Here is a 27,531-nt window from a genome sequence, read left to right as displayed (position 1 = left end):
GTCAAATCTAAATAAATCATGTCCACTGGTTCTCCTTTATCCAACTTCCTTGTTACCTCTTCAAAGAGCTGTAACAGATTTGTCAGACGTGACCTCCCCTCATGAAGCCATGCTGACTCGGTGCTATTTTACCATGCACTTCCAAGTACTCCACGATCTCATCTTTAATAATGGACTCCAAAATCTTGCCAATGACCAAAGTCAGGCTAACCTGCCTATCATTTCCCATCTTCTGCCTCCCTCCCTTCTTAAACAACCACTTTCCAGTCCTCTGGGATCCTTGCTGCCTCCAGTGATTCCTGAAAGATCATCACCAATGCCTCCACAATTTCCTCAGCTATTTCTTTTAGACCACTGGGGTGATGTCCATCCAGTCCAGGTGATTTATCCACCTTCAGACCTTTCAGCTTTCCCAGAACCTTCTCCTTAGTACTGGCCACTACACTCACCTCTGCCCCATGCTTTTCCTGGAGCTCTGGCATCCCACTGGTAATTTCCACTGCGAAGACTGATGCAAAGTAACTATTCAGTTCCTCTGCCATTGCCTTGTTTCCTGTTATTACTTCTCCTGCCTCATTTTCCAATGGTCCAATGTCTATTTTTGCCACTTCCTTACCTTTTATATATTGAAAAAAACTCTTCCTATCTTCTCTTATATTACTAGATAGCTTACACTCATATTTTATCTTCTTCCTGTCCCTCATATGCTTCAAATCAAGTGGTTCTTCATCCCAAAAATGTTAAGGCCCCTTCCCCAGCCTATACATCAGCCAGTGTTAACAACAGGGGGGCGATTCTTCCAAATGGAGCCCAGTTGTTCGCGGCGTCGTGAACGCCGTCGCATTCCACGATGGCGCAAAACGGGCCCGGGGTCGACCGATTCTGTCCCCCACAGAGGGCCAGAACGGCACTGGAGCGGTTCACGCCGCTCCAGCCTCCCTTCCCGGCGGCAAATGGACGTCCGTTCGAGCAGAGTTCCTGGCAGCGACCAGGGGTGAACGGCGCCGTCGGGACTCTGTTGAATCTGTGCGGCCACTCGGCCCATCCGGGCCGGAAAATCGTCGGCCCCGCCGATTCCAGTGTCCCGCGGCCAACGCCGCGCTACACACGCCGGCCCGGTGCAAATGGCACCGGTTCTCCACACCTCGGAGCATCGCGCGCCGGCATTGGGGCTTTGTGGTGCAGTTGCGACGATTCTTCGGCGGGGGGCTTGGAGAATCGCCCCCCAGGTGCTTCTGATCCCTTTTCATCCTCTGTCAGTTACCCTTGATCATGTCAAGTGTTTGTCATTCCTGAGGCCTGAGGAAGGCCTCAGCGGCCAGTCAAACCTAACAATATCTATCCTCGGGAGCCTGTTGCCTGCGGGGACTTTCCTTTAATCGGAGCATGCAATTCATTCTCTTTATGACGCCAAGTTGTTGCCGATAAAAATGTTTCAGAATCTGAAGTAAACCGAATGTAGGACATTTTATCACAAACATTTGGCAGCAAGATTCGAACTCCAGAGTCGTTCAAAAAAGCAGTTACAGCAGCATTTATTTATGCACAGCACAGATTCAGCTGTCTGCATCTTATTTTGTCCATTCCTGGCCTTCATCTTTCTCACAGACAAGCTAGTGGAAAAGTACAGCTCGGGTTTATCAACTGCAGTAACTTCATTTTGAGCAAAACACATGTAGTAAAACAAACCGGACGTGCAGGCTAAGGGCTGTGGGGGAAACATTCAGGCAAAAAAAATCCCTCTCACAGTGTAAGGTTCTCATGAATCACATTAAACCTTCATTCTGCACATCACTACCAAAATGTACCACTTCACACTTTCTGAATTAAATTTGATCTGTCACATGTCCTCTTGAAGTCTATCACTATCGTCCTCACACAGTTCACAATATGCCTATCTACAATTTTAAAACATTTTTGGGTATCGATCTTAAATGGGCAGAACATGAACCCATATTTTTTTTTTGTTTGTTTTTTAATAAATTTTAGAGTACCCAATTCATTTTTTCCAATTAAGGGCCAATTTAGCATGGCCAATCCACCTACCCTGCATATCTAGAACATAGAACAGTACAGCACAGAACAGGCCCTTCGGCCCTCAATGTTGAGCCGAGCCATGATCACCCTACTCAAACCCACGTATCCACCCTATACCCGTAACCCAACAACCCCCCACTTAACCTTACTTTTTAGGACACTACGGGCAATTTAGCGTGGCCAATCCACCTAATTTGGACTGTGGGAGGAAACCGGAGCACCCGGAGGAAACCCACGCACACACGGGGAGGATGTGCAGACTCCGCACAGTGACCCAGCCGGGAATCGAACCTGGGACCCTGGAGCTGTGAAGCATTTATGCTAACCACCATGCTACCGTGCTGCCCCATGTTGGGTTGTGGGAGTGAAATCCATGCAAACACGGGGAGAATGTGCAAACTCCACACGGACAGGGACCCAGAGCTGGGATCGAACCTGGGACCTCGGCGCCGTGAGGCAGCAGCACTAACTGTGCCACCATGCTGCCCATGAACTGATATCTTAAAATCCATAGGATCGCTACAGCACAGAAGGAGGTAATTCAGCCCATCAAGTCTGCACTGGCCCTTCGAATGACCACCCTGTCCCGGCCCAATTCTCGACCATGTCGATCAAGACCCGAAATAACTTATTCTTTAAACCACACAAAATAGATGATTATGGAAACGCAAGGGCATTTAAAGGAACAAACAGCAGACGGGAGTACAAGGATGATGGACCCTCACACTGATTTTCCTTTTAAATGATACAGCAAATGAAACAAAGGCAGCAAAACAAAGAGAGAGATACGTCAAACCGCTCACATCACAGAAATGATTCCAGAATTCTCTCCACACACAGGCCTGTTTAGAATTCATTCGAATCTAGATATTCCAACTCCCCCATGTCTTTATTACGTGAGATGACCCCTCATGCATTCGGCACTCTGCACATTCTTTTCTGCACATTCTTCTCTGTCAAAATTAGCTTCATGGCAGACAAAGGGCTTTCAATTAATTAATACTTCATGTGACTTTTAGACATTTTATTGTGTACTGGTTGATTTCCGAAAGGTAAAGCTACCATCGTCCCAGATAGAATCATAGAATCAAATAATAGAACCCCTGCAGTGCAGAAGGAGGCCATTTGGCCCATTGAGTCTGCACCAAGCCTCTGAAATATTACCATACCCAGGCCCACTCCCCCAGCCTATCCCCGTGACCCCATGACCTCACCTAATCATTGGACACTAAGCGGCAATTTTAGCACGGCTTATCCACCAAACCTGCACGTCTTTTGATTGTGGGAAGAAACCGCAGCACCCGGGGGAAACCCACGCAGACACAGGGAGAAAGTGATGGCACTCCTGTATTATTAAATGTAAAAAAGTGTAAATTAAAATATATTTTCTATCTTTTGTTGTTATTTGGAGATCTAAATAACTTGTCATAAAAATCTCTGCACAGATTATTGGGCAGCACGGTAGCACAAGTGGATAGACTTTCCCACCCGTAAGCCAACGGACGCCCGTGGTGTGCGAGGGTCCGGGGTGGGGGGGGGGGGTGTGGCGGGGGACACACAAGTGGGAAAGCCGGCAGGTATATGCTGCTGGGTCTGCCGACCACCCAGTGTGGGATCTCCCTCCTGCTCGGAAACCATGCGCCCAATAGAGTGAGCCACTCGTAGCGAGGGCCACACCCATGGAAAAAAACCCTTTTGCCATTCAAGTTGACCTTTCTGGTCCCCTTTCCAGGCCTGTCTGACTCGCTCCTAGCGATTGCGTCACTTCCCTGTGTTCCCGGGTTACACAGCAGTCGGCCTCAGAGGCCCAGTTGCTCTGGCATCAGCTTACACGACCAACAAGTTCTGGCTTAAACATTTTGGAGATGAAGGATGCAGGAAAATGTTAGAACACACAATACATGTCCATTCTGGCCCATTACATTACTTTTATTTCTAATATATTATTTAAGGAAGGCATTCTACTGCTTAGCAACAGTTTAATATCTCCCATTCTTTAGTTCTGATTTACTCTGTTTTCTTTCCTTATAGACCTGTTGAATTTTTCCTGCATTGTCTGTTTGTTTCCAATTCCAGCATCTTCAGTATTTTGCTTATATAAATAAAGTTGCTTTCTAGCTCGAACTTTAACTCCTCTTACTGAACACTATTACATTCAGGTGAGATGGGGTTAATAGGTTCCACTGCTCTCCCTCTCTTTGTTTCACCACAAGAGAATGTTTTTAAACAGATATACTTGTTAATTCCGTGAGTTATTTTTACAGTTTGCTTGCCCTGGATAACAGGGTCTGATAGCTTTCCTTGGGATTTTACAAAGAAAAGAGAATAAGTCTTTTTGGAATTAGCCACGTCTAAGTCAAATGACTTTTTAAACACCTCCAAATTTGTCACTTACACACGGACTTGACGTCCACACACACACAATCAACGTTCAAACATACTTGATGTTCATCACACACACTCACAATCAACATTCAAACACACTTGATGTTCACCACACATACAATCAACGTTCAACCACACTCGACGTTCACACACGCACATACGATCAACGTTCAAATACACTCGACGTTCACACACACACACACATATACAATCAACGTTTAAACACACTTGGCATCCACACACACATATACAATCAATGTTCAAACACACTCGACATCCACACACAGACATACTTGATGTTTGCCCACACACTCGACTTTCACATACATACAGACACACTTGATTGTCACACACACAGACATGTTCAATGATTGCACACACACTCTACATTCACACACACATGCACATTCAATATTCACATACTTGACGTTCACCCATGTACAAACTCAATGTTCACACACACACACACTCGATGTTCACACAGATACACACACAAAATTGATGTTCACACACTCTCAATGTTCACATGCACAAACACACTTAACATTCATACACAGACACTCGACTTTCACATACACACCGACACACTCGATTGTCACACACAGACATGCTTAATGATCACACAGGCACTCTCTACATTGACATAAACTTGACGTTCACACACACACTTGATGTTCGTACACGTATGCACTCAATTTTCATGCACTTACACACACACATACACACTACTCAGCATTCATACACACAAACTTAATGTTCACACACGCACTCAATGTTCATATACACCTACACACTCGATGTTCATGCACATACACACACCATCAACGTTCATAGACACACATATATAAGCTTGACATTCACACGCACACACAGACATTTGACATTAGCACACACTCGACATTCAGACATGAACATACCCACATATCCAATGTTCACACACACACACTTGACATTCACACACACACACAAGCCCACACACACACTCAATGTTCACACATACAAATATAAACACACACTTGATATTCACACACGCACATACATATTTGACGTTCACACACATACTTACTAAATATCCATACCCACATACTTGACACTCACACACACTCAACGTTCACACTATTACATTCAACATTCACAGACAGACACAGACACAGACACGCCGTTCACGCACACACAAATAAATTATTGAGTGATGGGGAGATGCAGTAAGTAATTTAGGGTTCAGTATAATTAAAGGAGCATATGGCTCTTGATGGTTTGGTGATTTCAAGCTGAGGTTAGAGGTCCTGCTGTTTTCGACATGAGGCAGTTTAAAAATGTGGATGGATGATTGATCTATGCTTCTGGAGACAGGAGTTCTTTTCTTTTTAAATTTCTGTTTGCGGCACCAGGATAGTTTAAATCAGGAGGCAGATTTCAAAACATGCAAGTTGGATGGAGAGAGAGAGAGAGAACCCACTCAGGATCTTGTCCCTTCAATTGCTTGTGTCCAATTCTGCAGAGAAAGTACATGCTTAAACATACAGAAATGGTTGGACAGTCACATGACCGTCTCTCACCAATTGCACAGTGACCTAAATATGGCCATGGCCACTGTATTCCAGCTCCTTGATTCAATTCTGGCTGGGAATACCTCGCTCAGACAGGATTCCATTTTTCAAGTAATTATGTCAAACTGTTTGGCTCCACCCAACTTAGTACCAGGTGACTGCGGTGCACTTTGCTAATGGGAAAGGGATTGGTCCCCACTCATTATCCTTCAAGGGCATCATCCCCGTTGCAGCTTTGCAGGTAGGCTGTCTCCATTTCAATAATTTTGTGATGCAGATGGTATAGTGATACAAATGTACAGCCATCTTTGATTGTGATCCCAAGCCCATGGAAACAAAATCAATTGGTGGGCTTTCCAGATGGTAAATTCAAAAGTCATTTTTTTCAATATAGAGCATGATTTCACAACAACAACATTATATTTCCTAAATCTCACACCCGCCTGCCTCCGATCTCAGCCCTGACCCATTTTCAGATCAGGTTCTCTGGGAGACAACAGAGAGGGAATTGGAATACATGGCAATGGGGCTCAGGTTCATAACAGGCATTAAATCATTGGTTTCAGTCTTCCAATGGAAGTGCAGGACCCTCTACCTGGTCCAACATTCTGGCCTTTACTCTGAGTATCATTGCACACAACCACTTGGATGTTATTCCATTAAATATGGTACATCTTTCTTAAAACACGAAACAACAGTATATACTCTTGATGCCAGTTGCTTAGTTTCTCTACGGGTCAGACTCTGTCCATACGAACCCTCCATGCAAAATTTCTGAGTGATTGACCAGGTCACCCTAACTACTGCAGCAATAAAGTCTGTGCGTTCTTTCTTTGTATTGCTTTTGGCTCTGGCCTTGTGAAGTAAAACCGGTTTTTCACCCGCTCAATTAGTCTGCAATTATCCCAGTGCTCTTCCCAATACAAGTCAGTGGGTTCAAGGTCCCTTCTCCGGTTTTCTCCTGCCCGGGCCCCTTGCAAAAACCTGAAGGCCATGTCTGAATTAACAAAGTCAGCTTGATTCCTCTTTTTTTCTATCTGCAGGGCTGTTAGAAACCTCCAAAGCTCAGAGAAGGAGCATATTTATTAGCCTTAACGAGGGGTAGACCCTATCTTTTCCCTGATGTGATCACTTCTGGAGGTTAGTTCATTTGACGGAACTTGTTGGCCGGGATTCTCCAACCCTGCGCTGGCGTTGGAGAATCCCTGCGGGGAGGCGCAAATCCCGCCCCGCTGCCCCGATGCCGGCTGCCCTATTCTTCGGCGCTGTTTTTCAGGGGTCGGCGGGATTCGTGCCACGTCGGTTGGGGGCCGTTGGCAGCGGGCCCCCCGGCGATTCTCCGGGCCCCGATGGGCCGAGTGGCCGTCCATTTTTGGCCAGTCCCGCCGGCGTGAATTACTCACCTCACGCATGGTGGGTCCTGGCATGTAATTGTGCGGGGGCAGTTCTGGGGGGAGGCGCGGGGCTATCCGATCCGGGGGGGGGGGGGGGAGGGCCACGGTGGCCTTGCCCGCGATCGTGGCCTACCGATCTGTGGCCGGGCTGGTTCCGTGGGGAGCCTTCTTTCCTCCGTGCCGGGACCCTGTCGGACTCGGCCATATTGCCCAGGAACTGGTGCAGAGAAGGGAATCCCCACGCAAGCGCGGTAGATACGCCGGCTATTCTACGCATGCGCAAACCCGCGTCAGCCCTTGGGCGCTGGCCGGAGCGGCGTGGACAACTGCGGCGGCAACATAGCCCACGTGAAAGGTGAGAATTTCTCACCTTGGGAGGCCTTTGACGCCTGAGTTGTTGCCGCCGGTTTTCACGCGTGGGGACATAGCCCCATTTTCAGAGAATCTCGCCCGTTAATTCTAGCAAGGCTCTCTTGGTTAAATTAACCATCATGCCCCTCTCCATGCCCATACTGCACAGTTGTTGGAATAATCTAAGGTTCTTCTTTCACTTTGTTGTTCCTTCTTCCACCACCTTGCAAACGCTACGCAGGGCTGCAACACAATTGGTCTACATACATTAATATAAAAGCAGTTACATAATTAAAAAGGTGCAGTTGATAACGCATTCCCTGATCCATTAGCTTGCACAAGAAATATTGACTCCTCTAAGACTCGAAGCTATGATTCATCCTGTCATGGAATTGGGTCACAGTGTTCTCAAATTCAATGCCGTTCAAAGATGCACAGATGGAAGGTTTTGAGGCGAGCTGCCTATCCTGGAACAGTGTATATCCTCTCAGGCATCACAGATGAAGCTAACTGTTCAATTTTTCATCAGCTTGTGAATAAACAAGCAGACTAAATGTGGATAGTATTAAACTACAAAGAATGCTGCAAAATATACGTCAACTTTTTATGTAAGAGCAGAGGGAACCATGAAACATATGGAAATAAACGTCATCCTTTCGAGCTCATTAGCTCCGAAGTGCAATGCACAATGACACTTGCGTCACCCACCTAACTCAATACAAAATTCCCGAACAAGTCATCTGACGCCAGGTTAAATTTCCAAAGGTTCAAAAAAAGGGGCTGGATATTCCCAGGCCAAAGGGGGGCTGAAGTGTATTGCACAGGCTTGAAAAATGGGGGGACCCGAGAACGATTCTCCCACCCCATTCTTGGTGCCAACGATTTTCATTGGTGCAGGGAGGGGACGGGTCGCGACCAAACGCTGCTGTCCAACATTTGTTGGCACCATTGCGGAAGTGGATATTTCTGAATTTTATTGCAGGAGGTTTTGGTAGGTGATGTGAGTCACATCAGCACAGGGGTATCATGAACCCTGGATTTGAGATGGGAAGCCTATGAAACATCAGTATAAAAGCTGTAGGCTACTTCGCATGTCATAATGAAGTGCTATAGTCAAAGTTATATCTATTTTACCACAGCAAATTATCAGTGCTTTGATTTGAAATGGTAAGTGATAATTAAATAATGGTCAGGTTGATCATTCTGTCAAATGCCAATCTGTCAAGGGAAAGAACAGCCTTGTGAAAGTGGAAAAGTCTGTAGATGCATTGGAGTACATAATCTTCATGGATAAAGTGCTATTTTGCATTGTACAATTTTGAAATTCAGATCCGATTGCCTGTAAAATGTCCTAATTTCTTAATATTTTCTTCAAGTTCAACATAGTCATATATTTCATTATTTGCAAGTTGTGATCGGTGGCTGAGCTTCTAGCTGTCTTCAAAGGCTCGAATGGATTCTACTCCAGGGTATTAATAATGCAGCTCTTCAATACAATGTCATAATGAATGCTTGGCAGCCTTCCTAACTACTAATGGATTTTGCTAAGTTGGGGCTATTTACACAGCTGTCAAGGGGAATGTAAGCTTGTTTATTTTGACAGATTTATGAGATTCTGAAAAGGGCAGTGAGCTTTAAAGTGGCTAATAAAGTATTATTTTGGCACACTTGCTTTTCAAATGCTTCCAAATGCTACTATAGGTATCATGCGTTACAATTGTCACAGATATCAGATGAGTGAGTGGGGGATGTTGGAATCAGGATAGAGTGCATTGAGTAGATGAGGGTTGTCTGGTGCCTCATACGCATCTTCAGAACTGAACCAAGACGTCAGTAAATGAAGGCAGGCCTTTAACTTTGCAACTTCAACATTGTCCCTTCTCCTCCTCTGCCTCGGGCCTTTTGCCAGAGGTGGCAAGTCCGACTCCAAGCTCTTTCCTCCACCGCTGGATGAAACTTTGCCAGTAAACACTCCTGGTTGGGAGGTCTAATTGTGACTTTGGGAACTCCACCAAATCCCAAGTCCCACATCAAAGATGAAATGTGCCCAAAGAGTTCCCTTCATTTATCTTTGTCAAAACCTACATAAATATTTCCTAATATCCATGTAAACATACACTTGTAATCTCTTCTTTGCCAAATGATCCTCATCCATTCTTTTTAGAGAGTTATAGGAATTAACACTAACTCTGAAAGTGGTCTATTCTACATTTCAGTCACTGGGAGTGAAGAGAGTTCAATAAATCTCCAGCCTCACATGACGTTTTGGCTGTTTTCATGCTGTACCTTCTGTCCCGAGAATTTAAACAATTATCTCATGTTCCTTTTAAAGATTGGAATCTTTTAATCTCCTTTTAGAACTAAAACACATCCAGTTTTCCCAGTCCATCCCTGGAATTTAATTTTTCCTTATATCTTGTGAGGAACATCAATCTCTTTATGAAGATCAGGTGATCAAAGCGGGCCACATGACTCTAAATATTGCCTCCTCAATAGTATTCAGAGAATTGAAATAGACACCTTTACTTTGTGATCAAATATCCTGAAGCTGCATGTCATCAACAGCATCTGAGTTCAACTGGATAGTTCTGAAGCCTCGATTTAAAACATCTTATTGAAATTTGTCTTCTTGTCACCTTTGGTATTCATTCTAGCAGCATTCACTTTGTATATTCGGGTTGCAGTCGCTGGCCTGTTTTTGCAGTTTAATTTCAATAATCTGCACTTCCACTGAAAAGAATACTTGGCCACGGAGTAAAATGTTCTGACCTTGCATGAATACTTGCGCCTGCCACTTCAGGCGAGATATTTTTGATCTCTGCAATCGATTTATTCGCCCTCACAACAATCAGTCGATACCATCCTTCCTGTCTGATCTCCAGCGGCCACAGGCATTCACCCATGGCACCCAACCATGCTCTTAATCTTGCTGGCTGCCATCTGGGAAACCGGGGTTGAAAACAAAACTTAGGATCTCTCCACAAACTCGTTACGACCTCCAAGGTTTCCTGCTTTCCCAAATTTCTCCAGGCTTTTCGGACATATGCTACCCCCCCCCCCCCCCCCCCCATCCTCCCCCCACACCCTCCCCGCCACCACCCCACCCCCATCCAATTCCTCTCAACCTCAGGTGGTGCACTTGAACCGAAAGGCTCAAAGTAGCCTTTAGGCTTCAACATACTCAGCACTGCAGACCACATCTTGACAGTGAAGACACCAATGTCTGGCCCATTTACCTCACTGGCATTGCTTCAGAGAGGGCCAATTGTGCTTTTTAAAATTTAATTTAAATTTTTCCAAGTGATGGACAATTTAGCGTGTCCAATCCACATACCCTGCACATATTTAGGCTGTGGGGGTGAGACCCACATAGGCACGGGGAGAATGTGCAAACTCCACACGGCCAGTGACCCTGGGGCCAGGATTCAAACCCGGGTTTTTGGCGCCGTCGGGCAGCAGAGCTAACCACTTAGCTACCGTGCCGCACATTACACCTTTTACGACCGATGAAACCGAAGCAATGCACCCAATTCATAACCTCAAATGCTTTTGATAATTAAATAGTGTAGAAATGCTCGAAGAAGCAAAAAATCAAATTTCATCAGGCGCGACGTTGTAGTGACAAATGGATGCCAATTGCTTTCTTGGTTTCTCCTAGGCAGAAATTACAAACTGTTCATCCAAATTATTGCTTCACAGCTATAAACAGAGCACAGCATTAAAACAAGAACGTGTCACCAAATCATGCTGTGATATAATGAATGTCACTGCTCACAGGGTAATCAGAACTCTGTCTATGTCTGCCCCAAATTACTCAATTGACAGTACTTCTGAAGATATAATTTGATTCTGCGGTTTCTAATGTAAAAACAATTTCCAATTAGCTTTGTTGAATGGCATTCCACATTTCCGAGGTACTAATTATGCGTGTACACAATGTTTCTCACATTTTATACAATCAACTTGCTAAATAGATTACTTTGTAAAAGAGATTTTTTTTGACAACCCTGTGTACCTTCCTTCTTGATTGAAGAGAAATTCCACAAAGTTTTTGACAAAACGACTGCTGTTGACAAACCTGTTACGGGGTTCAAACGAATGTTGGATTCTGTAAATTTAGCCTTGTGTTGGAACATGACGCGGTGTAGCCGCACACTGTGTGAAGCCTTTCCTCTGCTGCCACTTCCAGTTTTATGAAGTTTGGAAAACGTTCCCGACGTGACACATCAGACAGCCGACGCTGTCATCCACTTGAACAGCCCTTTCACTCAAATTGGACAAACACAAGCGTTCGAAAACTGCAGCTCATGACGCCATCGTGTTTGTGGCCCGACCAGAATCTTCAAACGCTGAGGAGAAGAGGCGCGAAAGCATGGAACAAAGATGGCCAAATGCTTTTTTGACAGAAGATGGTCAGTAGGTTGGAACACAGAAATCAGAGGTTTTGCCTCACCTTGATGTGTAAAATTACTGGTTAATCCTGATGTGGCGCTCGAAGAGAAGAAATTGTGTATTTTATTTTCCTATCATCGCCTGTCACTCTTGTCCCTGTTTGACACTGATGTGGTCTATCTCCTTCTTGTCTATCATTGTGTACATACCACAGATTTATTCTCCTCAACTTTGTTGTTTTTCCAAGCCTGAAGTTCTCTGTTTTGTCTCTCCTGTGTATCTCCCACTCTGCTCTCCCAGTTTGACTTCCGCCAAAAGTCTTTTTTCTCCAGTCCTCATGCCCGACTTTGACCGTTGCTTGTTGCTTTGTCCTGCCTTCCTCAGCTTTACATGTCCCTGCAACACCATAAACCAGGGGTGGGCAAACTACGGCCCGCGGGCCGCATGTGGCCCGCCAAAGGTATTTCTGCGGCCCACCAAGTCATTAAAAAAAAAAAAAAAAAAAATTTTTTTAATTTTTTTTTTTTTTTTTTTATTTTTTTTAAGGTTAATGGAGGCGGGCTGTTGGGTTACTTACTGGTATAGGGTGGATACATTGACTTGAGTAGGGTGATCATTGCTCGGCACAACGTCGAGGGCCGAAGGGCCTGTTCTGTGCTGTACTGTTCTATGTTCTATATGAGGCGCCCAGAATCATAACCGGGTGAAGTAATTATTTTACTTAATATACTATGCGGCCCTTTGTGAATTGTGAATTTTTGAATGTGGCCCTTGCACGGAAAAGTTTGCCCACCCCTGCCATAAACCATCCCATCCTCTCAATAAGCCTCACCACCACGGTCCAGCACCTCCTCATGTTTCCATTCCTATCGAAGATATTGGGGGTTGTTGGGATTGGGTGGGTTGGCAGTCAACATGCTCGAGGCTATTCCCCCTGAATGGTGCCACTGGGACCTGACGGCAATTTTTTATGCTGGCTTTGAGCTTTCCTGTCAGGTAAAGGCACCAGGTAGAAGAGCGAGAGCCAGAAGAGAGGCAAACTGCTAGGCATTTTTAAGTTACGCTTGTCAGGATGGTATGATTTAAATTTCCTGCCCCACGATCCTACTAGGAAAGCTTAGCACCATCGCACTGCGTGTCAACGCCCCCCCCCCCCACTCCATGAGTTCATCCCCTTCCCCAAATGTAAGATACCCACCCTTAAGAGATGGACTCCCTCAGCCAATGCCCCATTAATACCCGCAGTTAATAAACACCATTCCCCCCCCCCCCCCCCCCCACAACCACATTCCCATTTCTCTGCTGCCAACGCCCAGCATTATCAGAAATCTTGATTCCATTAAATAAGGCCCAGTGGTTAAAGTAACCCTGCCTCATCTGTGGCACTGGGAGTGACTTTCTAAGATCTCGCCATCCACCTGCCCATGTAACCCGCCTGGAATTAATGTCAGAGCCATTCTCACAGGATTGTCAGAGCAGAAGGAGGCCATTCAGCTCACTGTGTCTGCACCGGCCCTCCAGATCAGCAATTCATTTAGTGCCGCTGTCCTGACCTTCTCCCCATAACCCTTTACGTTCTTCCTTTTCAGATCCCGGTTCAATCCCCATCCGAATGTTTTGATTGAACCTACCTCCACCACAACCACAGGCAGTGTATTCCAGCCCCTCACCACGAGCTCTGCGAAGGCTTTTTCTTAGGTTGCGTTTAAGTCTTTTGCCAATAATTTTAAATCTGTGCCCTCTCATGTCGATCTTTTCATGATTGGGTACATTTTCTCCGTATTAACTCTGTCCATGTCCCTTACGATTTTGAATGTTTCTATTAGTATACCTCGATCAATACCTCTACATGTGTAAATCCCCCTTTTGGCCCCTATTTAGCCCTACTCCTTTTTTTTTTATAAATTTAAATTACCCAATTATTTTTTCCAATTAAGGGGCAATTTAGCGTGGCCAATCCACCTACTCTGCACATTTTTGGGTTGTGGGGGCGAAACCCACGCAGACACGGGGAGAATGTGCAAACTCCACACATGGGACAGTGACCCAGAGCCGGGATCGAAGCTGGGACCTCAGCGCCGTGAGGCGGTTGTGCTAACCACTAGGCCACCGTGCTGCCCCTCCCTACTCCTCCTTTGACCACCCCCTTCACTACTTTCATGCTTATGGAGGATTTGGGGGTTCCCTATATATTAGTTGCCATTGTCCATTCAGACTTCCTCTTTGTTTATACTTTTTCCACCTCCTTTCTTAAACAAGGGGCGGGATTCTCCGACCCCCCGCCAGGTCGGAGAATCGCCCGGGGCCGGCGTCAATCCCGCCCCCGCCGTGTCCCAAATTCTCCGCCACCAGAGATTTGGCGGGGGTGGGAATCGCGCCGCGCCGTTTGGCGGGCCACCCCCCCCCCGGCGATTCTCCGGCCCGCGATGGGCCGAAGTCCCGCCGCTGTCAAGCCTCTCCCGCCGCCGGGAATCAAAACACCTACCTGACCGGCGGGATTGGCAGCCCGGGCGGGCACTGGGGTCCTGCTGGGTCTTCACCATGGCGGAGGCGGAAGAGACCCCCTCCCCTGCGCATGCGCCGGGATGACGTCGACGCTCCGGCGCATGCATGGACTTACGCCGGCCGGCGAAGTCCTTTCGGCCCCAGCTGGCGTGGCGCTAAAGGCCGTTCACGCCAGCCGGCGGAGCGGGAACCACTCCGGCGCGGGCCTATCCCCTCAATGTGAGGGCTTGGCCCCGGAAGGTGCGGGGATGTCCGCACCTTTAGGGCGGCCCGAGGCCGGAGTGGTTCACACCACTCCAACACGCCGGGACCCCCCGCCCCACCGGGTAGGGGAAAATCCCGGCCCTGGTTCTCACTTGTTTTTCAACTTGACATTTGCCAGAATTGGACAGGATCTGAAATAAAATCGAAGTGCTGGAAAAATTTAACTTTGGCTGTAACTATTTAACTCAACAATTTGTCCACAATGGAACCTTACCCAGAATGGCACACTCCAAATCTTGTAACAAGCCCCACGACACCATTCTCCTTTATTTCTGCTCAACTTCCCTGCGCCCCACTGAATTTAATATAAATTCCTTATCCTCATTTTTAAATCCCTCTGTTTTGTTTTTCTTTATTCTTTCATGGAATGTAGGCATCACAGGCGAGGCCAGCATTTGTATCTCATCCTTAAATGCCCTTGACTCGCTCCGTCATTTCAGAAGGTATTGAAGAGCCAACCACATTGCTGTAGGTCAGATCAGGTAAGGACAGTAGATTTCCTTCCCAGAGGAGGATTCGTGAACCAAATGGGTGGTACAGTGCTTAGCACTGCTGCCTCGCAGCGCCAGGGACCCAGGTTCAGTTCCGGCCTTGGGCGGCTGTCTCTGCAGAGTTTTCACTTTCTGTCGGTTTCCTCCCTCCGTCTGAAGATGTGCAGGTTAGTTGGGGTTACAGGGATAGGGCGGTGAGTGGGCCCAGTTAGTGTGCTCTTTCAGAGGGTTGGTGCAGACTCGATGGGACGAATGGCCTCCTTCTGCACTGTAGGGATTCTATGGATTTTGTGGAGTTTTATGACAATCGATGACAGCTTCATGGTCATCAGTACTGAGACGAGCTTTCAATTCCATATTTTACTAACCGGATTTAAGTTTCACTAGCTACCCTGGTGGGATCTGAACCCATGTCCTCAGATCATTCATTTGGGCCTCTGGATTACTTGTCCAGTAAAATTACTCGCCACCATTTACCCCCACTTTATTGCCCCATCGTAACTCTGTGATCCCTTCCAAATAAGCAGGCAAGGCTTTCTGAAGGTTGGGGCTTGAAGAGTTAAGCAGCCACCTTTCCCACCGCTTCCCCCTCACCCCTGACCTGGCTCCCAGATTACAGTGGGCGGGGAAGGCACCAGACCGCCTGTCAGCCCTAAGGCCTGTTGAGGCCCTTGAGTTAAGTGCTTCATCCCATCTCTGCCGCTATTTAATATACAGCAGAGGGAAGTTGGAGGAAAGGCAGATAGCCCTGAGCTTTTACTGTGTAGGCTGCATGTGGGCAGTAAGAGGGAGCATCTCCTTTGGGAGTGGTCCCTGTGCCCATTGCAGGCAAAGACCCCTCCCCACTCCCTTTCCATCCGAACATTCCTTTTTCCCCCTATCCCCGGCCTCGTAAACCAATCCTCCCCCCACTGCTCAGCCTCACCACCCCCATCTACCCTCCATCCTCGCTGGAGACTGCCAGGCAGGTCTGTCCAAAAGCCGAAACTCACCTCGGAAATAGGTTCCATCATTCTTCTTCCCCAGAGACTGCCCATGGTCCATTGGTGCTGCTGTGTCTACAGTACTGCTGTCAGTCAGATTGGCTGGCAGCACTTGAGGACAGGACAATTGGGGAGGTGATCCCACTCTGAAACAATGAAGGCTGCTCCACCTATCATATTGCTATGGGGCAGCCAGGCTTTGGGTGAGTGGGCTGATCAGGGTGAACAAAGCCTGCCCTGAGGTTAGGAGAGAACAGGAGCCTGTATCTGTCAGCAAGAAGGAGAACAATCTGGATAAATAGAAATGATAGCAACATTTAGTCAACCCAATTTGCTTGTGTCGGGTAAAGCTTTCACTGAAACCACTCTGGGTCAGTCTCAATACGCATTTGGCCTCAATACGTACTGTCTCCACCTTCATTCCTGGATTGGACCTGCTTGTTGCTTATTGGTCACCAGAGAGTAGAAATTAACAGTCAGCTAAATCCCTGTAAGGTTATTTAAAAGGGAAGCGTTCGTACTGTTACACAAATGAGGAGAAATGGTTGCAAGATGTTTGCTTTGGGGTCCATTTACTGAAGATGGGAATCAGGAAAGACAGAAGTACCTTGTATTTATGGAACACTTTTCATACCCAAGGATAGGGCCAAGTGCTCCACTTTTACAACTTGCCATTATGTAGACAAATGTGGCAGCTGATAAAAGCAAATTACAGCGGATGCTGGAACCTTAACCCAAAGATAAAATGCTGGAAAATCTCAGCAGGCTGACAGCATCTGTAGGGAGAGAAAAGAGCTAGCGTTTTGATGACCCTTTGTCAAAGCTAAAAGACATCGTGCGGGATTCTCTAATAATGGTGCTATGGCCCCACGCCGGCGTGAAAACCAGCGCCAATGACTCCGGCGTCAACGGCCCTGAAAGTGAGGAATTCTCACCTTTCTAGGGGGCTAGGTTGGCGCCGGAGTTGTCCCCGCAGCTCCAGCCAGCGTGGAATGGCCCACGAGAGTCCGCACATGGACGGAATGGCCAGTGTATTTCCCCGCATGCACGGAACAGCCGCCGTTTTTCCGCGCATGCGTGGGTGTTCCCTTCTCCACGTCGACTTTTGGGACGGTAGGGTGGTGCAGTGGTTAGCACTGCGGCCTGCGCTTCTGAGGACCCGAGTTCGATCCCGGTCCTGGGTCGCTGTCCGTGTGGAGGTTGCATGTTTTGCGTGTGATTCACCCCCACAACCCAAAACTGTGAAGGGGAGGTGGATTGGCCACGCTAAATTACCCTTTAGGGGCAGCACGGTAGCATGGTGGTTAGCATAAATGCTTCACAGCTCCAGGGTCCCAGGTTCGATTCCCGGCTGGGTCACTGTCTGTGTGGAGTCTGCATGTCCTCTCCCTGTGTGCGTGGGTTTCCTCCGGGTGCTCCGGTTTCCTCCCACAGTCCAAAGAGGCTGGTTTAGCTCACTCAGCTAAATCGCTGGCTTTTAAAGCAGACCAAGCAGGCCAGCAGCACGGTTCGATTCCCGTACCAGCCTCCCCGGACAGGCGCCGGAATGTGGCGACTAGGGGCTTTTCACAGTAACTTCATTGAAGCCTACTCGTGACAATAAGCGATTTTCACTTTCAAGATGTGCGGGTTAGGTGGGTTGACTGTGCTAAATTGCCCGTAGTGTCCTAAAAAAAGTAAGGTTAATGGGGGGGGGGGTTGTTGGGTTACGGGTATGGGGTGGATACGTGGGTTTGAGTAGGGTGATCATGGCTCGGCACAACATTGAGGGCCGAAGGGCCTGTTCTGTGCTGTACTGTTCTATGTTCTATGTTCTATGACTCCCGGGCAATATGGCGGAGCCCTACAGGGGCCGGGCGCCGAGTAATGTAGGCCCCCACGGAACCAGCTCGCCCGCCAATCGGTACGCCCCGATCGGCGGGCCAGGCCACCTTGCCCTCCCCCGAGGTTGGATCCACCGCTCCCCTCCAGGACGGCCCCCGCACACTCACCTTCCAGGTCCCGCCATGTGGGAGGTGAGTAACCCATGCCAACGTGCCTCAGGCCAAACCCGCCGGCCACTCGGCCCATGGGGGCCTGGAGAATCGCCGGGGTGGGGGGGGGCTGCCCGGGTCGGAGAATCCCGGCCATAGAAAGTGGGAGATATTTATACTGTGGAGGGAGAATGAAAAATGAGTCATAGCCACAGAATCCAAGGGAACAGAGTGCCCACATGTCTGTCCTTGGCCTGCTGCAATGCTCCAGTGAAGCTCAGCGCAAACCGGGGAAATGACATCTCATCGTCCGATTAGGCACATTACAACCTTCCAGTCTCAACATCAAGATCAATAACTTCAGATGATTAGCTCTACTCCAACCCTTTGTTTTCATCCAATTTCATTTTAACTGTCTTACCATTTCTTCCTTTCCTATCTTTCCTTCCCCCCGCTATCTTATCCCCCCTTTCCTTACCATATCTCCCCTTTGCTTCCCCCTTCCCCTGACCCCACCCATGCCCCCCCTCCCCCCACATCTACATCTGTCACAGCTACCCTCTGATATTAGTTTCTCTGTTGTTTGGCCTTTCACACCTCTTATTCTCTCTGAGGACTGCCATTGGCACTCTTTTGCCTTGGTTTCTGTGGTTATGACACAACTTTCATTCCCTCACCCCACAGTATAAATATTTCCCACTTTCTATGTCTTTTAGCTTTGACAAAGGGTCATCTGGACTCGAAACGTGAGCTCTTCTCGCTCCCTACACATGCTGCCAGACCTGCTGAGATTTTCCAGCATTTTCTCTTTGGTGCCCTAATGAGAAAGTGCCTTTCCCTCCCTCTCGACACTCTCCAGGGCGGTCTTTAGCTTCACTTCCATCCAGGCTGGCAGGCAGGCCTGTAGGCCTACCCGGAACAGAGGTAACTGTTAGTCCTGTTGCTTCACAGCGCCAGGGTGCCGGGTTTGATTCCTGGCTTGGGTCACTGTCTGTGAGGAGTCTGCACGTGGGTTGCCTCCGGGTGCTCTGGTTTCCTCCCACAAATTCCGAAAGACCCGGTTAGGTGAATTGGACATTCTGAATTCTCCCTCTGTGACTAGAGGATTTTCACAGTAACTTCATTGCAGTGTTAATGTAAGTCGACTTATGACACTAATAAAGATTATTCTTCTCCACGTCCAGGCAGTTAAACTGCCCCCTGTCATGTCAGGAAACTAAAGGCTGACTGGAAAATCTCAGTCTATCTCCTTAAACAACTATTAACGCAGCTCTTAATGAACCAATTTACTGACTGCCCACCTTGTGGGAACACCCAACCTTTCTCAGAGTCGAACTCGCCTCCCCAGAATGAACAGCACTGGGAGGCCAACATCTCTCCCATCACCCATGGTTCCTTCCCATGCAATCACAGAAGGTGTAACACCTGCCCCTTTACCTCTTCCAGCACTAAACTAGCACTAAGGCCGGTGGTAATATCTTTAGTCCCTGTTGGCCTTTGTTCCCAACATTGGTGGGGCCTGAAGATCCTGCCCAGAAATCCAACACATACTTAACGTTCCTTATTTGATAGTGGCTCACTCGGCTATTTCAGAGGGCAGTTCAGAGTTAACCACACGTTGCCTCAGATTTGGAGTCGGATGCAACCGGGCCAGGTAAGGACGGCAGGAGTCCTTCCCGAAAGAAAATCAGTGAATCAAACAAATAGTCGCTGATTGTTGGCATGGGCATCATTACTGGGACTAACTTTACATTCCAAGCTTATCAATTGAATTCCACGAGCGGCCGTGGTGATATTTGAACCCGTATGCCCCAGGACAAAGCAGCCCGTTTGATTGCTCCCCCTTCCACAAACATTCAAACCCTCCACCACCGAAGAACAGTGGCAGCTGTGCGCACCATCTGCAAGATGTACTGCAGGAACTCTCCAAGGCTCCTTCAACAACACCTTCCAAGCCCTTGACCATTACCATCTGGAAGGACAAAAGCAGCAGATACCTGGGAACCCCACCACCTGGAGGTTCCCCTCCAAGTCGCTCACCACCCTGACTTGGAAATATTTTGCCACTCCTTCACTGTCGCTGGGGCGACATCCTGGAACTCCCTCCCTAGCAGCACAGTGGGTTTACCTACCCCTCATGGACTGCAGCGGTTCAAGAAGGCAACTCATCACCACCTTCTGAAGGGCAACTGGTGATGGGCAATAAATGCTAGCCTAACCAGCGATGCCCACATCCCGTAAATGAATTATAAAAAAGTGTTAGCCTATGCCTTTGGATTTCTTAGGCACCCTCGCCTCTGGAGGACAAGCTCACAACAGAGTTGTTTTTTATTTGTTCATTTGACAAATTGATAAAACACATATCTACACTTTACGATTTGGCATGAATCCATGTTGCCACAAAAAGCAATTAATTAACACTGAAGTATTACAGAAGAAGGTTGTTTTGTTCTGTTTGTTCCACGAGTGCTTGATGCTGACACTGGATTGAACCATTCAAAAATGTTGCATTCACAACATTAGAATTCTTCTGCTCAATGATTTAAAATTGAAAATGTTTTTTGCCACATTTCCCTTCTCTCCGGAAAGTGCTAGACATCTTCCATGTGGCTTTTACATGACACAAGCAGGTCTTCACCCTTCCACACTCGCTGTTTTGCGCCTCCAGTTTTCTGCCGGCTCATTTGGAGTGTTGCTTTGTGGCGGGTGGGAGACCTCACTCGAGGTGGAGACTACCTCACGAAATGGCTTCGCAATGTGGGTTCGGAGGAGACAGGAATGGTTCAGCCGGACAGAAATAAAACAACCAGGGATGAAGTGCTGAGGAGAGTGAACAAACCCGTCAGGCATTTGCTGAACGTGATTTGGAATGTGCAGCAAGAGAGACTGGACAGGGCACTTCTGAAGAGAAAACCCGGCAAGTGCGGAGGGAAGAGTTCAAGGAAAAAGAGGGAAGAGGGAGGGAGAGAATATTGATGCTGCATGGCCTGAAAATTGAAAGAAGCTATTGGAAAATGAAAAGACTGGCACGGATACAGAATCACAGAGAAGACAATGGACATGTTACAGGCAGAGTATACGCGATGGTGATTTCTGTTGGTACATCATTCATTCACACTTATAAACACAAGGTGTTAAAATAATCTCATGAGAAGTGAGATTTCTCTTGTTTTTGTTCTATTTTGGCAAATCCAGCCTATCAATCATGACTGCAGCTTGCGTCCAGCTGGTGATTACAGTTGTTCAACGGTAGATGGAATTCTTGTCTTCTGATTTTAACCATCGATTCTTACACTGTGCTGGGGAACTCTATGCAGCTCTAGGTTTACTGATCACTTCTTGACGATATTGCTCGAGGTTTGCTGTCACCCAGTTACATGCTACTGATTGATCATATGGCTGTCGTGCTATCATCTGTCCACAGATCGAGAACACCCGATGCAAGGAGGCAAAATGTTTTTTTACAGGGAGACAGGCAATCGAGGAGCAAGGGGGCCTTAAAAAGGACAATTTTCCTTAATCTGGATGCCCCTAATGCTACTGATGGGAGGAAATGTTTCTTGAGGAAACTCTATCGAAGATACTGGTGCTGAAAGAAGTATACACACTGAGGACATCTTTTTGGTGGGTGCCCTTGTGCATCTGAGGCACCTCCCTAAGATTGCGCCCTGCTTTTTTACTTCACTGCCTGGCCTCCAATACCAGCCTGATCACCCCCTACCCACCACCACCCCCCGTATAGTGACCCGCTGACAGTGCCAACACAGGCCCATCATCCTGGAGTGATGTTGCACAGACCTTTGGAGGGTCATGATGTGGAGATGCCAGCGTTGGACTGGGGTGAGCACAGTAAGAAGTCATATAACACCAGGTTAAAGTCCAATAGGTTTGTTTCAAACACGAGCTTTCGGAGCGCAGCTCCTTCCTCAGGTGATTCCTTTGGAGGCTGGAATAGGGTGGTCGGGGAGGGGGGTGGTGTGATGGGCAGGGGGTGGATGGTGGGGGGGAGGGGGTGGATTGGGGATGGAGGGGGATGAGGGGAAGGAGAGAAATGGGGAGGGGAGAATGGGGGGGGAAGGAAGGACATGGAGGGCAGGGGTGGAGCTGACAGACGTAGCTTCTTCCTATGTGAATCTTATGAGGATGAGGGCCCACCCTGGTCCTCCGGGCAGATCGGACCCTTGCCGCAACCACCAGTTGAGCTCCATCCTCCGGGCCCTCCTCAGGCTCCTGCCCAGGCTTGTCCTCTAGGCCCTCCCAGTCCGTCTCCTCCTCAGACAAGACGGCATGTCACCCCGTGCCTGTGCCAGGTTGTGGCGGGAACAGCGGACCACCACAAAACAGGGGACCCTCTGGAGGGGTGTACTGTACTCCACTACCAGAGTAGTCCAAGCATTGGAACCTGAGTTTGAGCACTCCGATACACCGCTCAATGACAGCATGGGTGGCGGCATAGGCCTCATTCTACTGTGTTTCCAACTCAGTCTCAGGCCTCTGGACTGGCAGGACAGTCACCATCATCCTTTTTGACACCTGTAAGGGTAGCGTTCACACACGTGCATGATACAAAGGCGGTGGTCGCACACAATTTGAATATTGAGGGAGTGGAACTCCTTCCCGCTAATAAAGGGTCACTCCCTGATGTCCCGGTGTGCGCAAGGCAACATGCATGCCATCTATTGCCCCCTGGACCTGGGGAATTCCAGCGATGGCGGAGAATCCTGCAGCCTGGGCACCTTGATGGGCTTTATAATATCAAAGAAAATTACTACGGATGCTGGAATCTGAAACAAAAGCACGGATCTTGATGAGTTTGGTCCAGGTTGAAGGTGTAGTTGGATGCCCAGGCATACAGGGCATCTGTGGCCTCCCGGATGCATCCGTGGGCTGTAGCTTGAGAAATGCTGCACAGGTCCCCACTCGAGCCTTGGAATGAGCTGGTTGCATAAAAGTCGGGCTGCGGTGACCACCGCGGCCACTGGGAGCGGGTGTCCTCCTCCTCCATGGGGTGCCATGTGCCGCACTGTCTCTCTCCTGAGACGGAGCCTTCTGCGGCACATGCTGTCCATCCCCTCATCGAAAGATGCCTGTAAACCTTGGGCCATCACTGGCCTCACACAAGTGTTCCTCCGCATTCCCCCCCCCCCCCCCCCCCTCCCCCGCCCCCGCCACCATTACCATGGCTGTTCCGCCTTCTCTCAGAGTGGCCATCCAGTGAGCGAACCTTGCCCTGCTCACTCACCCCCGGCCACATCAGGAGCCCCGAGACCCCAGACCTCTGCCAGGAGCATTGGGGAGACCATGTTCAGGTGCCCTCTCCTGATCCACACGCTTACCCTCTAGATGTGAGAGGAACGCCAGTGTTGAAGCCCTTGAGTGTTTGATTGTTGTCAGCTGTCTCTATGGTGCTGACGCTCCTAGAGTTCAGGCAAACTGTTCAGGCTTCAAAGTTTCCTTGAGATGCTCTGCACTAATCATCCTCTCAGACATGGCATGTGTACCCTGGAGTAGGCACTTGAGGGTTGGGAATATTTTGTTTATTAAACAGTCAACAAGAACAAAGATTTGAAAATCAACTATGTAACATTCCACATAACCATTAATCAACAAGGAAATGTCGCCGTTCCATATTGGGACCAATATAAAGCTAATTTTCACAAAAAGACAACCCAGGTATCGCTTGTTGCAGGTTCCTCAACAGAAATGGAGGATAAGCCTGAGAATGTGTTATCATGTCCAGAACTTTGTTGTAGAAATGATCTGTCCACCAATGTGTGACGTGTTCCACGTATCAGTGCCATTCTCTGTCCAGGAACCGCGGCTGTGCAGGCCCCTCCCACAAGGCCCAATTTCACCAGAACTAAATCCTGGCATCCACATATTCCACCAGGTGCAGTTGAACATCCTTGACTTCCAGCATGTTTAACTCGCGATGATGTGCTAGTTACATGCAGCACGACCACACTCGCAACAAAAGCATCAGCAATCTGTGAAAGCATTTCTTTAACGGCGTTAGCAGGTGGCCCATTTGGAACAATGTCGCGCAGCCGGTCCCGCAGCGTCTTCTTGCCTCTGGACTCAAACATCCCTCTGAGCCCAATGCTCCAGGATCCAGGTATGCTTGACTTTTTTTGGTACAGGGATGACGGTCGTCTTCTTGAAGCGGATCGGGACCTCAGATTGTAAAGAGAGGTTGAAGATGTCTGCGAATACCCCCGCCAGCTGATCCGCACAAGACCTGACTGCTCGTCCGGGTACCCCATCCGGGCCAGTGGCCTTCCGTGGGTTGGCCTTCGAGGAGACTGCTCTGACATCTGCAGTGGTGATCTCAGATACAAGTTCATCCGCGGCTTCTGGGGTGGAGGGCTCGCTCTCGCTGACCTCTTGCTCAAAGCGGGCATAGAATGCGTTGAGCTCATCAGGGAGGGGTGCGTTGGAGCCGACGATTTTACATGCCTTCATCTTGTAGCCCGTTATGTCTTGCAGGCCTTGCCATAGACGGCGGGGATCCGTGTGGCTAGCCTGGGACTCGAGCTTGGTCCGGTACTGTCTTTTGGCATCTTTGATGGATTTCTTTAGATCGTATCTGGCTTTCTTGTAGAGGTCAGGGTCGCCTGACTTGAACGCCTCAGACCTAGACTTCAGCAAGTAGTGGATATCCCTGTTCATCCAGGATTTCCAGTTGGGAAACACGCAGATTTGCTTCTTTGGCACACAGTCTTCTACACACTTACTAATGAAGTCAGTTACTGTAGTGACGTACTCGTTCAGGCTGCGAGTTTTAAAATACTGACCAGTCCTCTGACTCTCAGCAGTCCCGTAGGAAATCATCCGATTCCTCAGACCAACAATGCACAACTTTCTTTGACGGATTCTTCCGCTTCAACTTTTGCTTATAAGCCGGGAGCAGGAGCACAGCCTTGTGGTCAGATTTGCCAAAGTGTGGGCGGGCTATAGAGTGGTAGGCATGTTTGATCTTTGTGTAGCGGTGGTCCAGGATGTTTGGGCCTCTGGCGGAACAGTTGACGTGTTGGTGGTAACTTGGCAGTACGCTCTTGAGCTTGGCCTGATTGAAGTCCCCAGCTACAATGAACAAGGCTTCGGGATGTTTTGTTTCAAGGCTATTTGTGGTGGTGAATATTTCGTCCAGTGCGATTTTCATGTTCGCATGGGGTGGAATGTAAACTGCCGTCAGGATAACGAAGCTGAACTCACACGGAAGGTAGTAGGGGCTGCATTTTAGCGTCAGGTATTCTACGTCCGGGGAGCAGAAACTCGCCAGTGTTACTACATCTAGGCACCAGGAGGTGTTGATTAGGAGGCAGACCCCACCTCCCCTCCCCTAGCCTTGCCTGAGGACACCGTATGGTCCATTCGGTGGATTGAGAAGCCCTTTGGTTGTCGGACACAGTCCGGTGAAGCAGGAGTGAGCCATGTCTCCGTGAAGCAGAGCACACAGCAGTCCCTTAGTTCTCTTTGAAAAGTAAGTCTGGCTTTAAGTTCGCTTGTTTTCTAAAGATTGGATATTAGCTAGGAGTAAGCTAGGCAGAGGGGCTTTGGGGCCGCGTTGTTGCACTCTCACCTGCACATTTTCCACGCTTCCTGGAGTGACTGCTTCTTTTCAAGCCTGGGAGACGGTGAGAGTATGCAGTGTTAAGGGAATAGTTGTGTCCAATGAGGTTCTTCACTCTGGTCAATGTGTGGATGGAGGATTTGTTGCGTTGCTTGAAGTTCCTGCGTCGGTAGGTGGGTCTGCGCGGACGAGCGTTCCGGGTCGCTGTCAGACTACGGTTTGTTTTCACAGGTTGGTAGATGTCCAGTTCATGCTCCGGTGTGGATGGGGTGAAGGCCGGTAGGTGGATGACGTCTCTGGGATTGTGGTTGCGGATGAGGCGATGGCCGGGTCCGTGTGTTGGGGTCCGTAGGGACCTTTCCAGATCGCGATCTTCCTTCAGAGGACGGAGAATCTCTAGACCAGGAAGTAAATTTAAAAGAGCAGTGTTAGTGATTGTTAGGCTGTGGGAGTTGATTTTTAGGAGTGTGGGGCGACTGCAAAGCAGGGGAGTGGAAGCAGTGCTTAGGGTCTGTAGGGGGTCGCAGCTCTTCGGGTCAGAGGGGTTGGAAGCTGGGGGATGTGGTAGTCACCACTGTAGCATATATATCGCATATGAGGTGTATTACGGTTAGGCTCTGTACTACAGGTATAGGGGTAAATCCTTGCTTGCTGGCTCCACCCAGTAGGCGGAGTATAAATGTGTGGGCTCTCCAAGCTGCAGTCTTTTCAGCAGCAGCTGCGGGAGGCTACATATCTCTGCGTAATAAAGCCTCAATTACACTCAACTCTCGTCTCGTCGTAACTGATAGTGCATCAATTTATTACGCAGAGATTTTACAACGATGGATCTCCGCATCAAGCCTGATTGCCTGCAGCTGCACCCTCAAGCAGACAACGCCAAGTCGGCCTTCGCACATTGGCTAGCTTGCTTTGAAGCATACATCGGATCTGTGACAGAACCACCCTCAGTGGCACAGAAGCTCCAGATCCTGATTACGCGGCTGAGCACTGATATCCTTCCCTTCATCCGGGACGCGCCTACCTATGCTGAGGCCATGGTGCTACTGAAGGAGAACTACACTCAGCAGACCAACAATGTCTATGCCAGGCATCTCCAGTCCACGCGGCATCAATGCCACGGTGAGTCTGTGGAAGATTTCTGGCGTGCACGCCCTGGCGAGGGACTGTGATTGCCAGGCCATTTCAGCCGTTGAACATTCTGAACTCCTAATTAGGGACGGTTTTGTTACGGGCATAGGGTCGGCGTACATCTGCCAGCGCCTCTTAGAAGAGGCTACCGTCGACCTCGCTGTGATCAAGAAACTCGCGATCTCACTCACAGTCGCCTCCCGCAATGTACAGGCGTACGCCCCCGACTGCAGGGTCCCCCCCCCCTTCCTGGACATCATGGACCCCGCCAGCGAACACGCAATCGTGGACCCCACCAGCGACCGCCCCCAACCAAACCCAACCGTGCGCCGCGCAGCAGCCAACCAACCCCGGGGGACCCAAATGCTACTTCTGCGGACAGACGAAACACCCCCGGTAGCATTGCCCGGCGCGGTGCGTACTCTGCAAAGCCTGCGGGAAGAAAGGGCATTTCGCTGCTGTGTGCCAGGCCCGCTCAATCGCCGCTGTAACCAGAGCCATT

At 48.7% G+C, this 27,531-nt stretch overlaps 1 protein-coding gene across 1 annotated transcript in view; it reads right to left on the bottom strand.

Annotated features, from left to right (window-relative positions):
• Positions 1-1,338: 1,338 nt before the first annotated feature.
• The window catches only part of LOC119970743, an 81,883-nt gene continuing 55,690 nt past the window's right edge, over positions 1,339-27,531 (bottom strand). The window contains exons 4-5 of the mRNA XM_038805851.1: positions 16,362-16,463; positions 1,339-1,442 (exon numbers count right to left, since the gene is read on the bottom strand). Of these exons, the coding sequence (XP_038661779.1) occupies positions 1,339-1,442; positions 16,362-16,463 (206 nt within the window). The remainder of the gene's footprint in view (positions 1,443-16,361; positions 16,464-27,531) is intronic.

Source organism: Scyliorhinus canicula, chromosome 8 (genome assembly GCF_902713615.1).
Source record: "Scyliorhinus canicula chromosome 8, sScyCan1.1, whole genome shotgun sequence".
Classification (NCBI taxonomy): Eukaryota; Metazoa; Chordata; class Chondrichthyes; order Carcharhiniformes; family Scyliorhinidae; genus Scyliorhinus; species Scyliorhinus canicula.
Note: the sequence above shows the minus strand (reverse complement) of the source record. Positions and strands in the feature narration are given on the sequence as shown.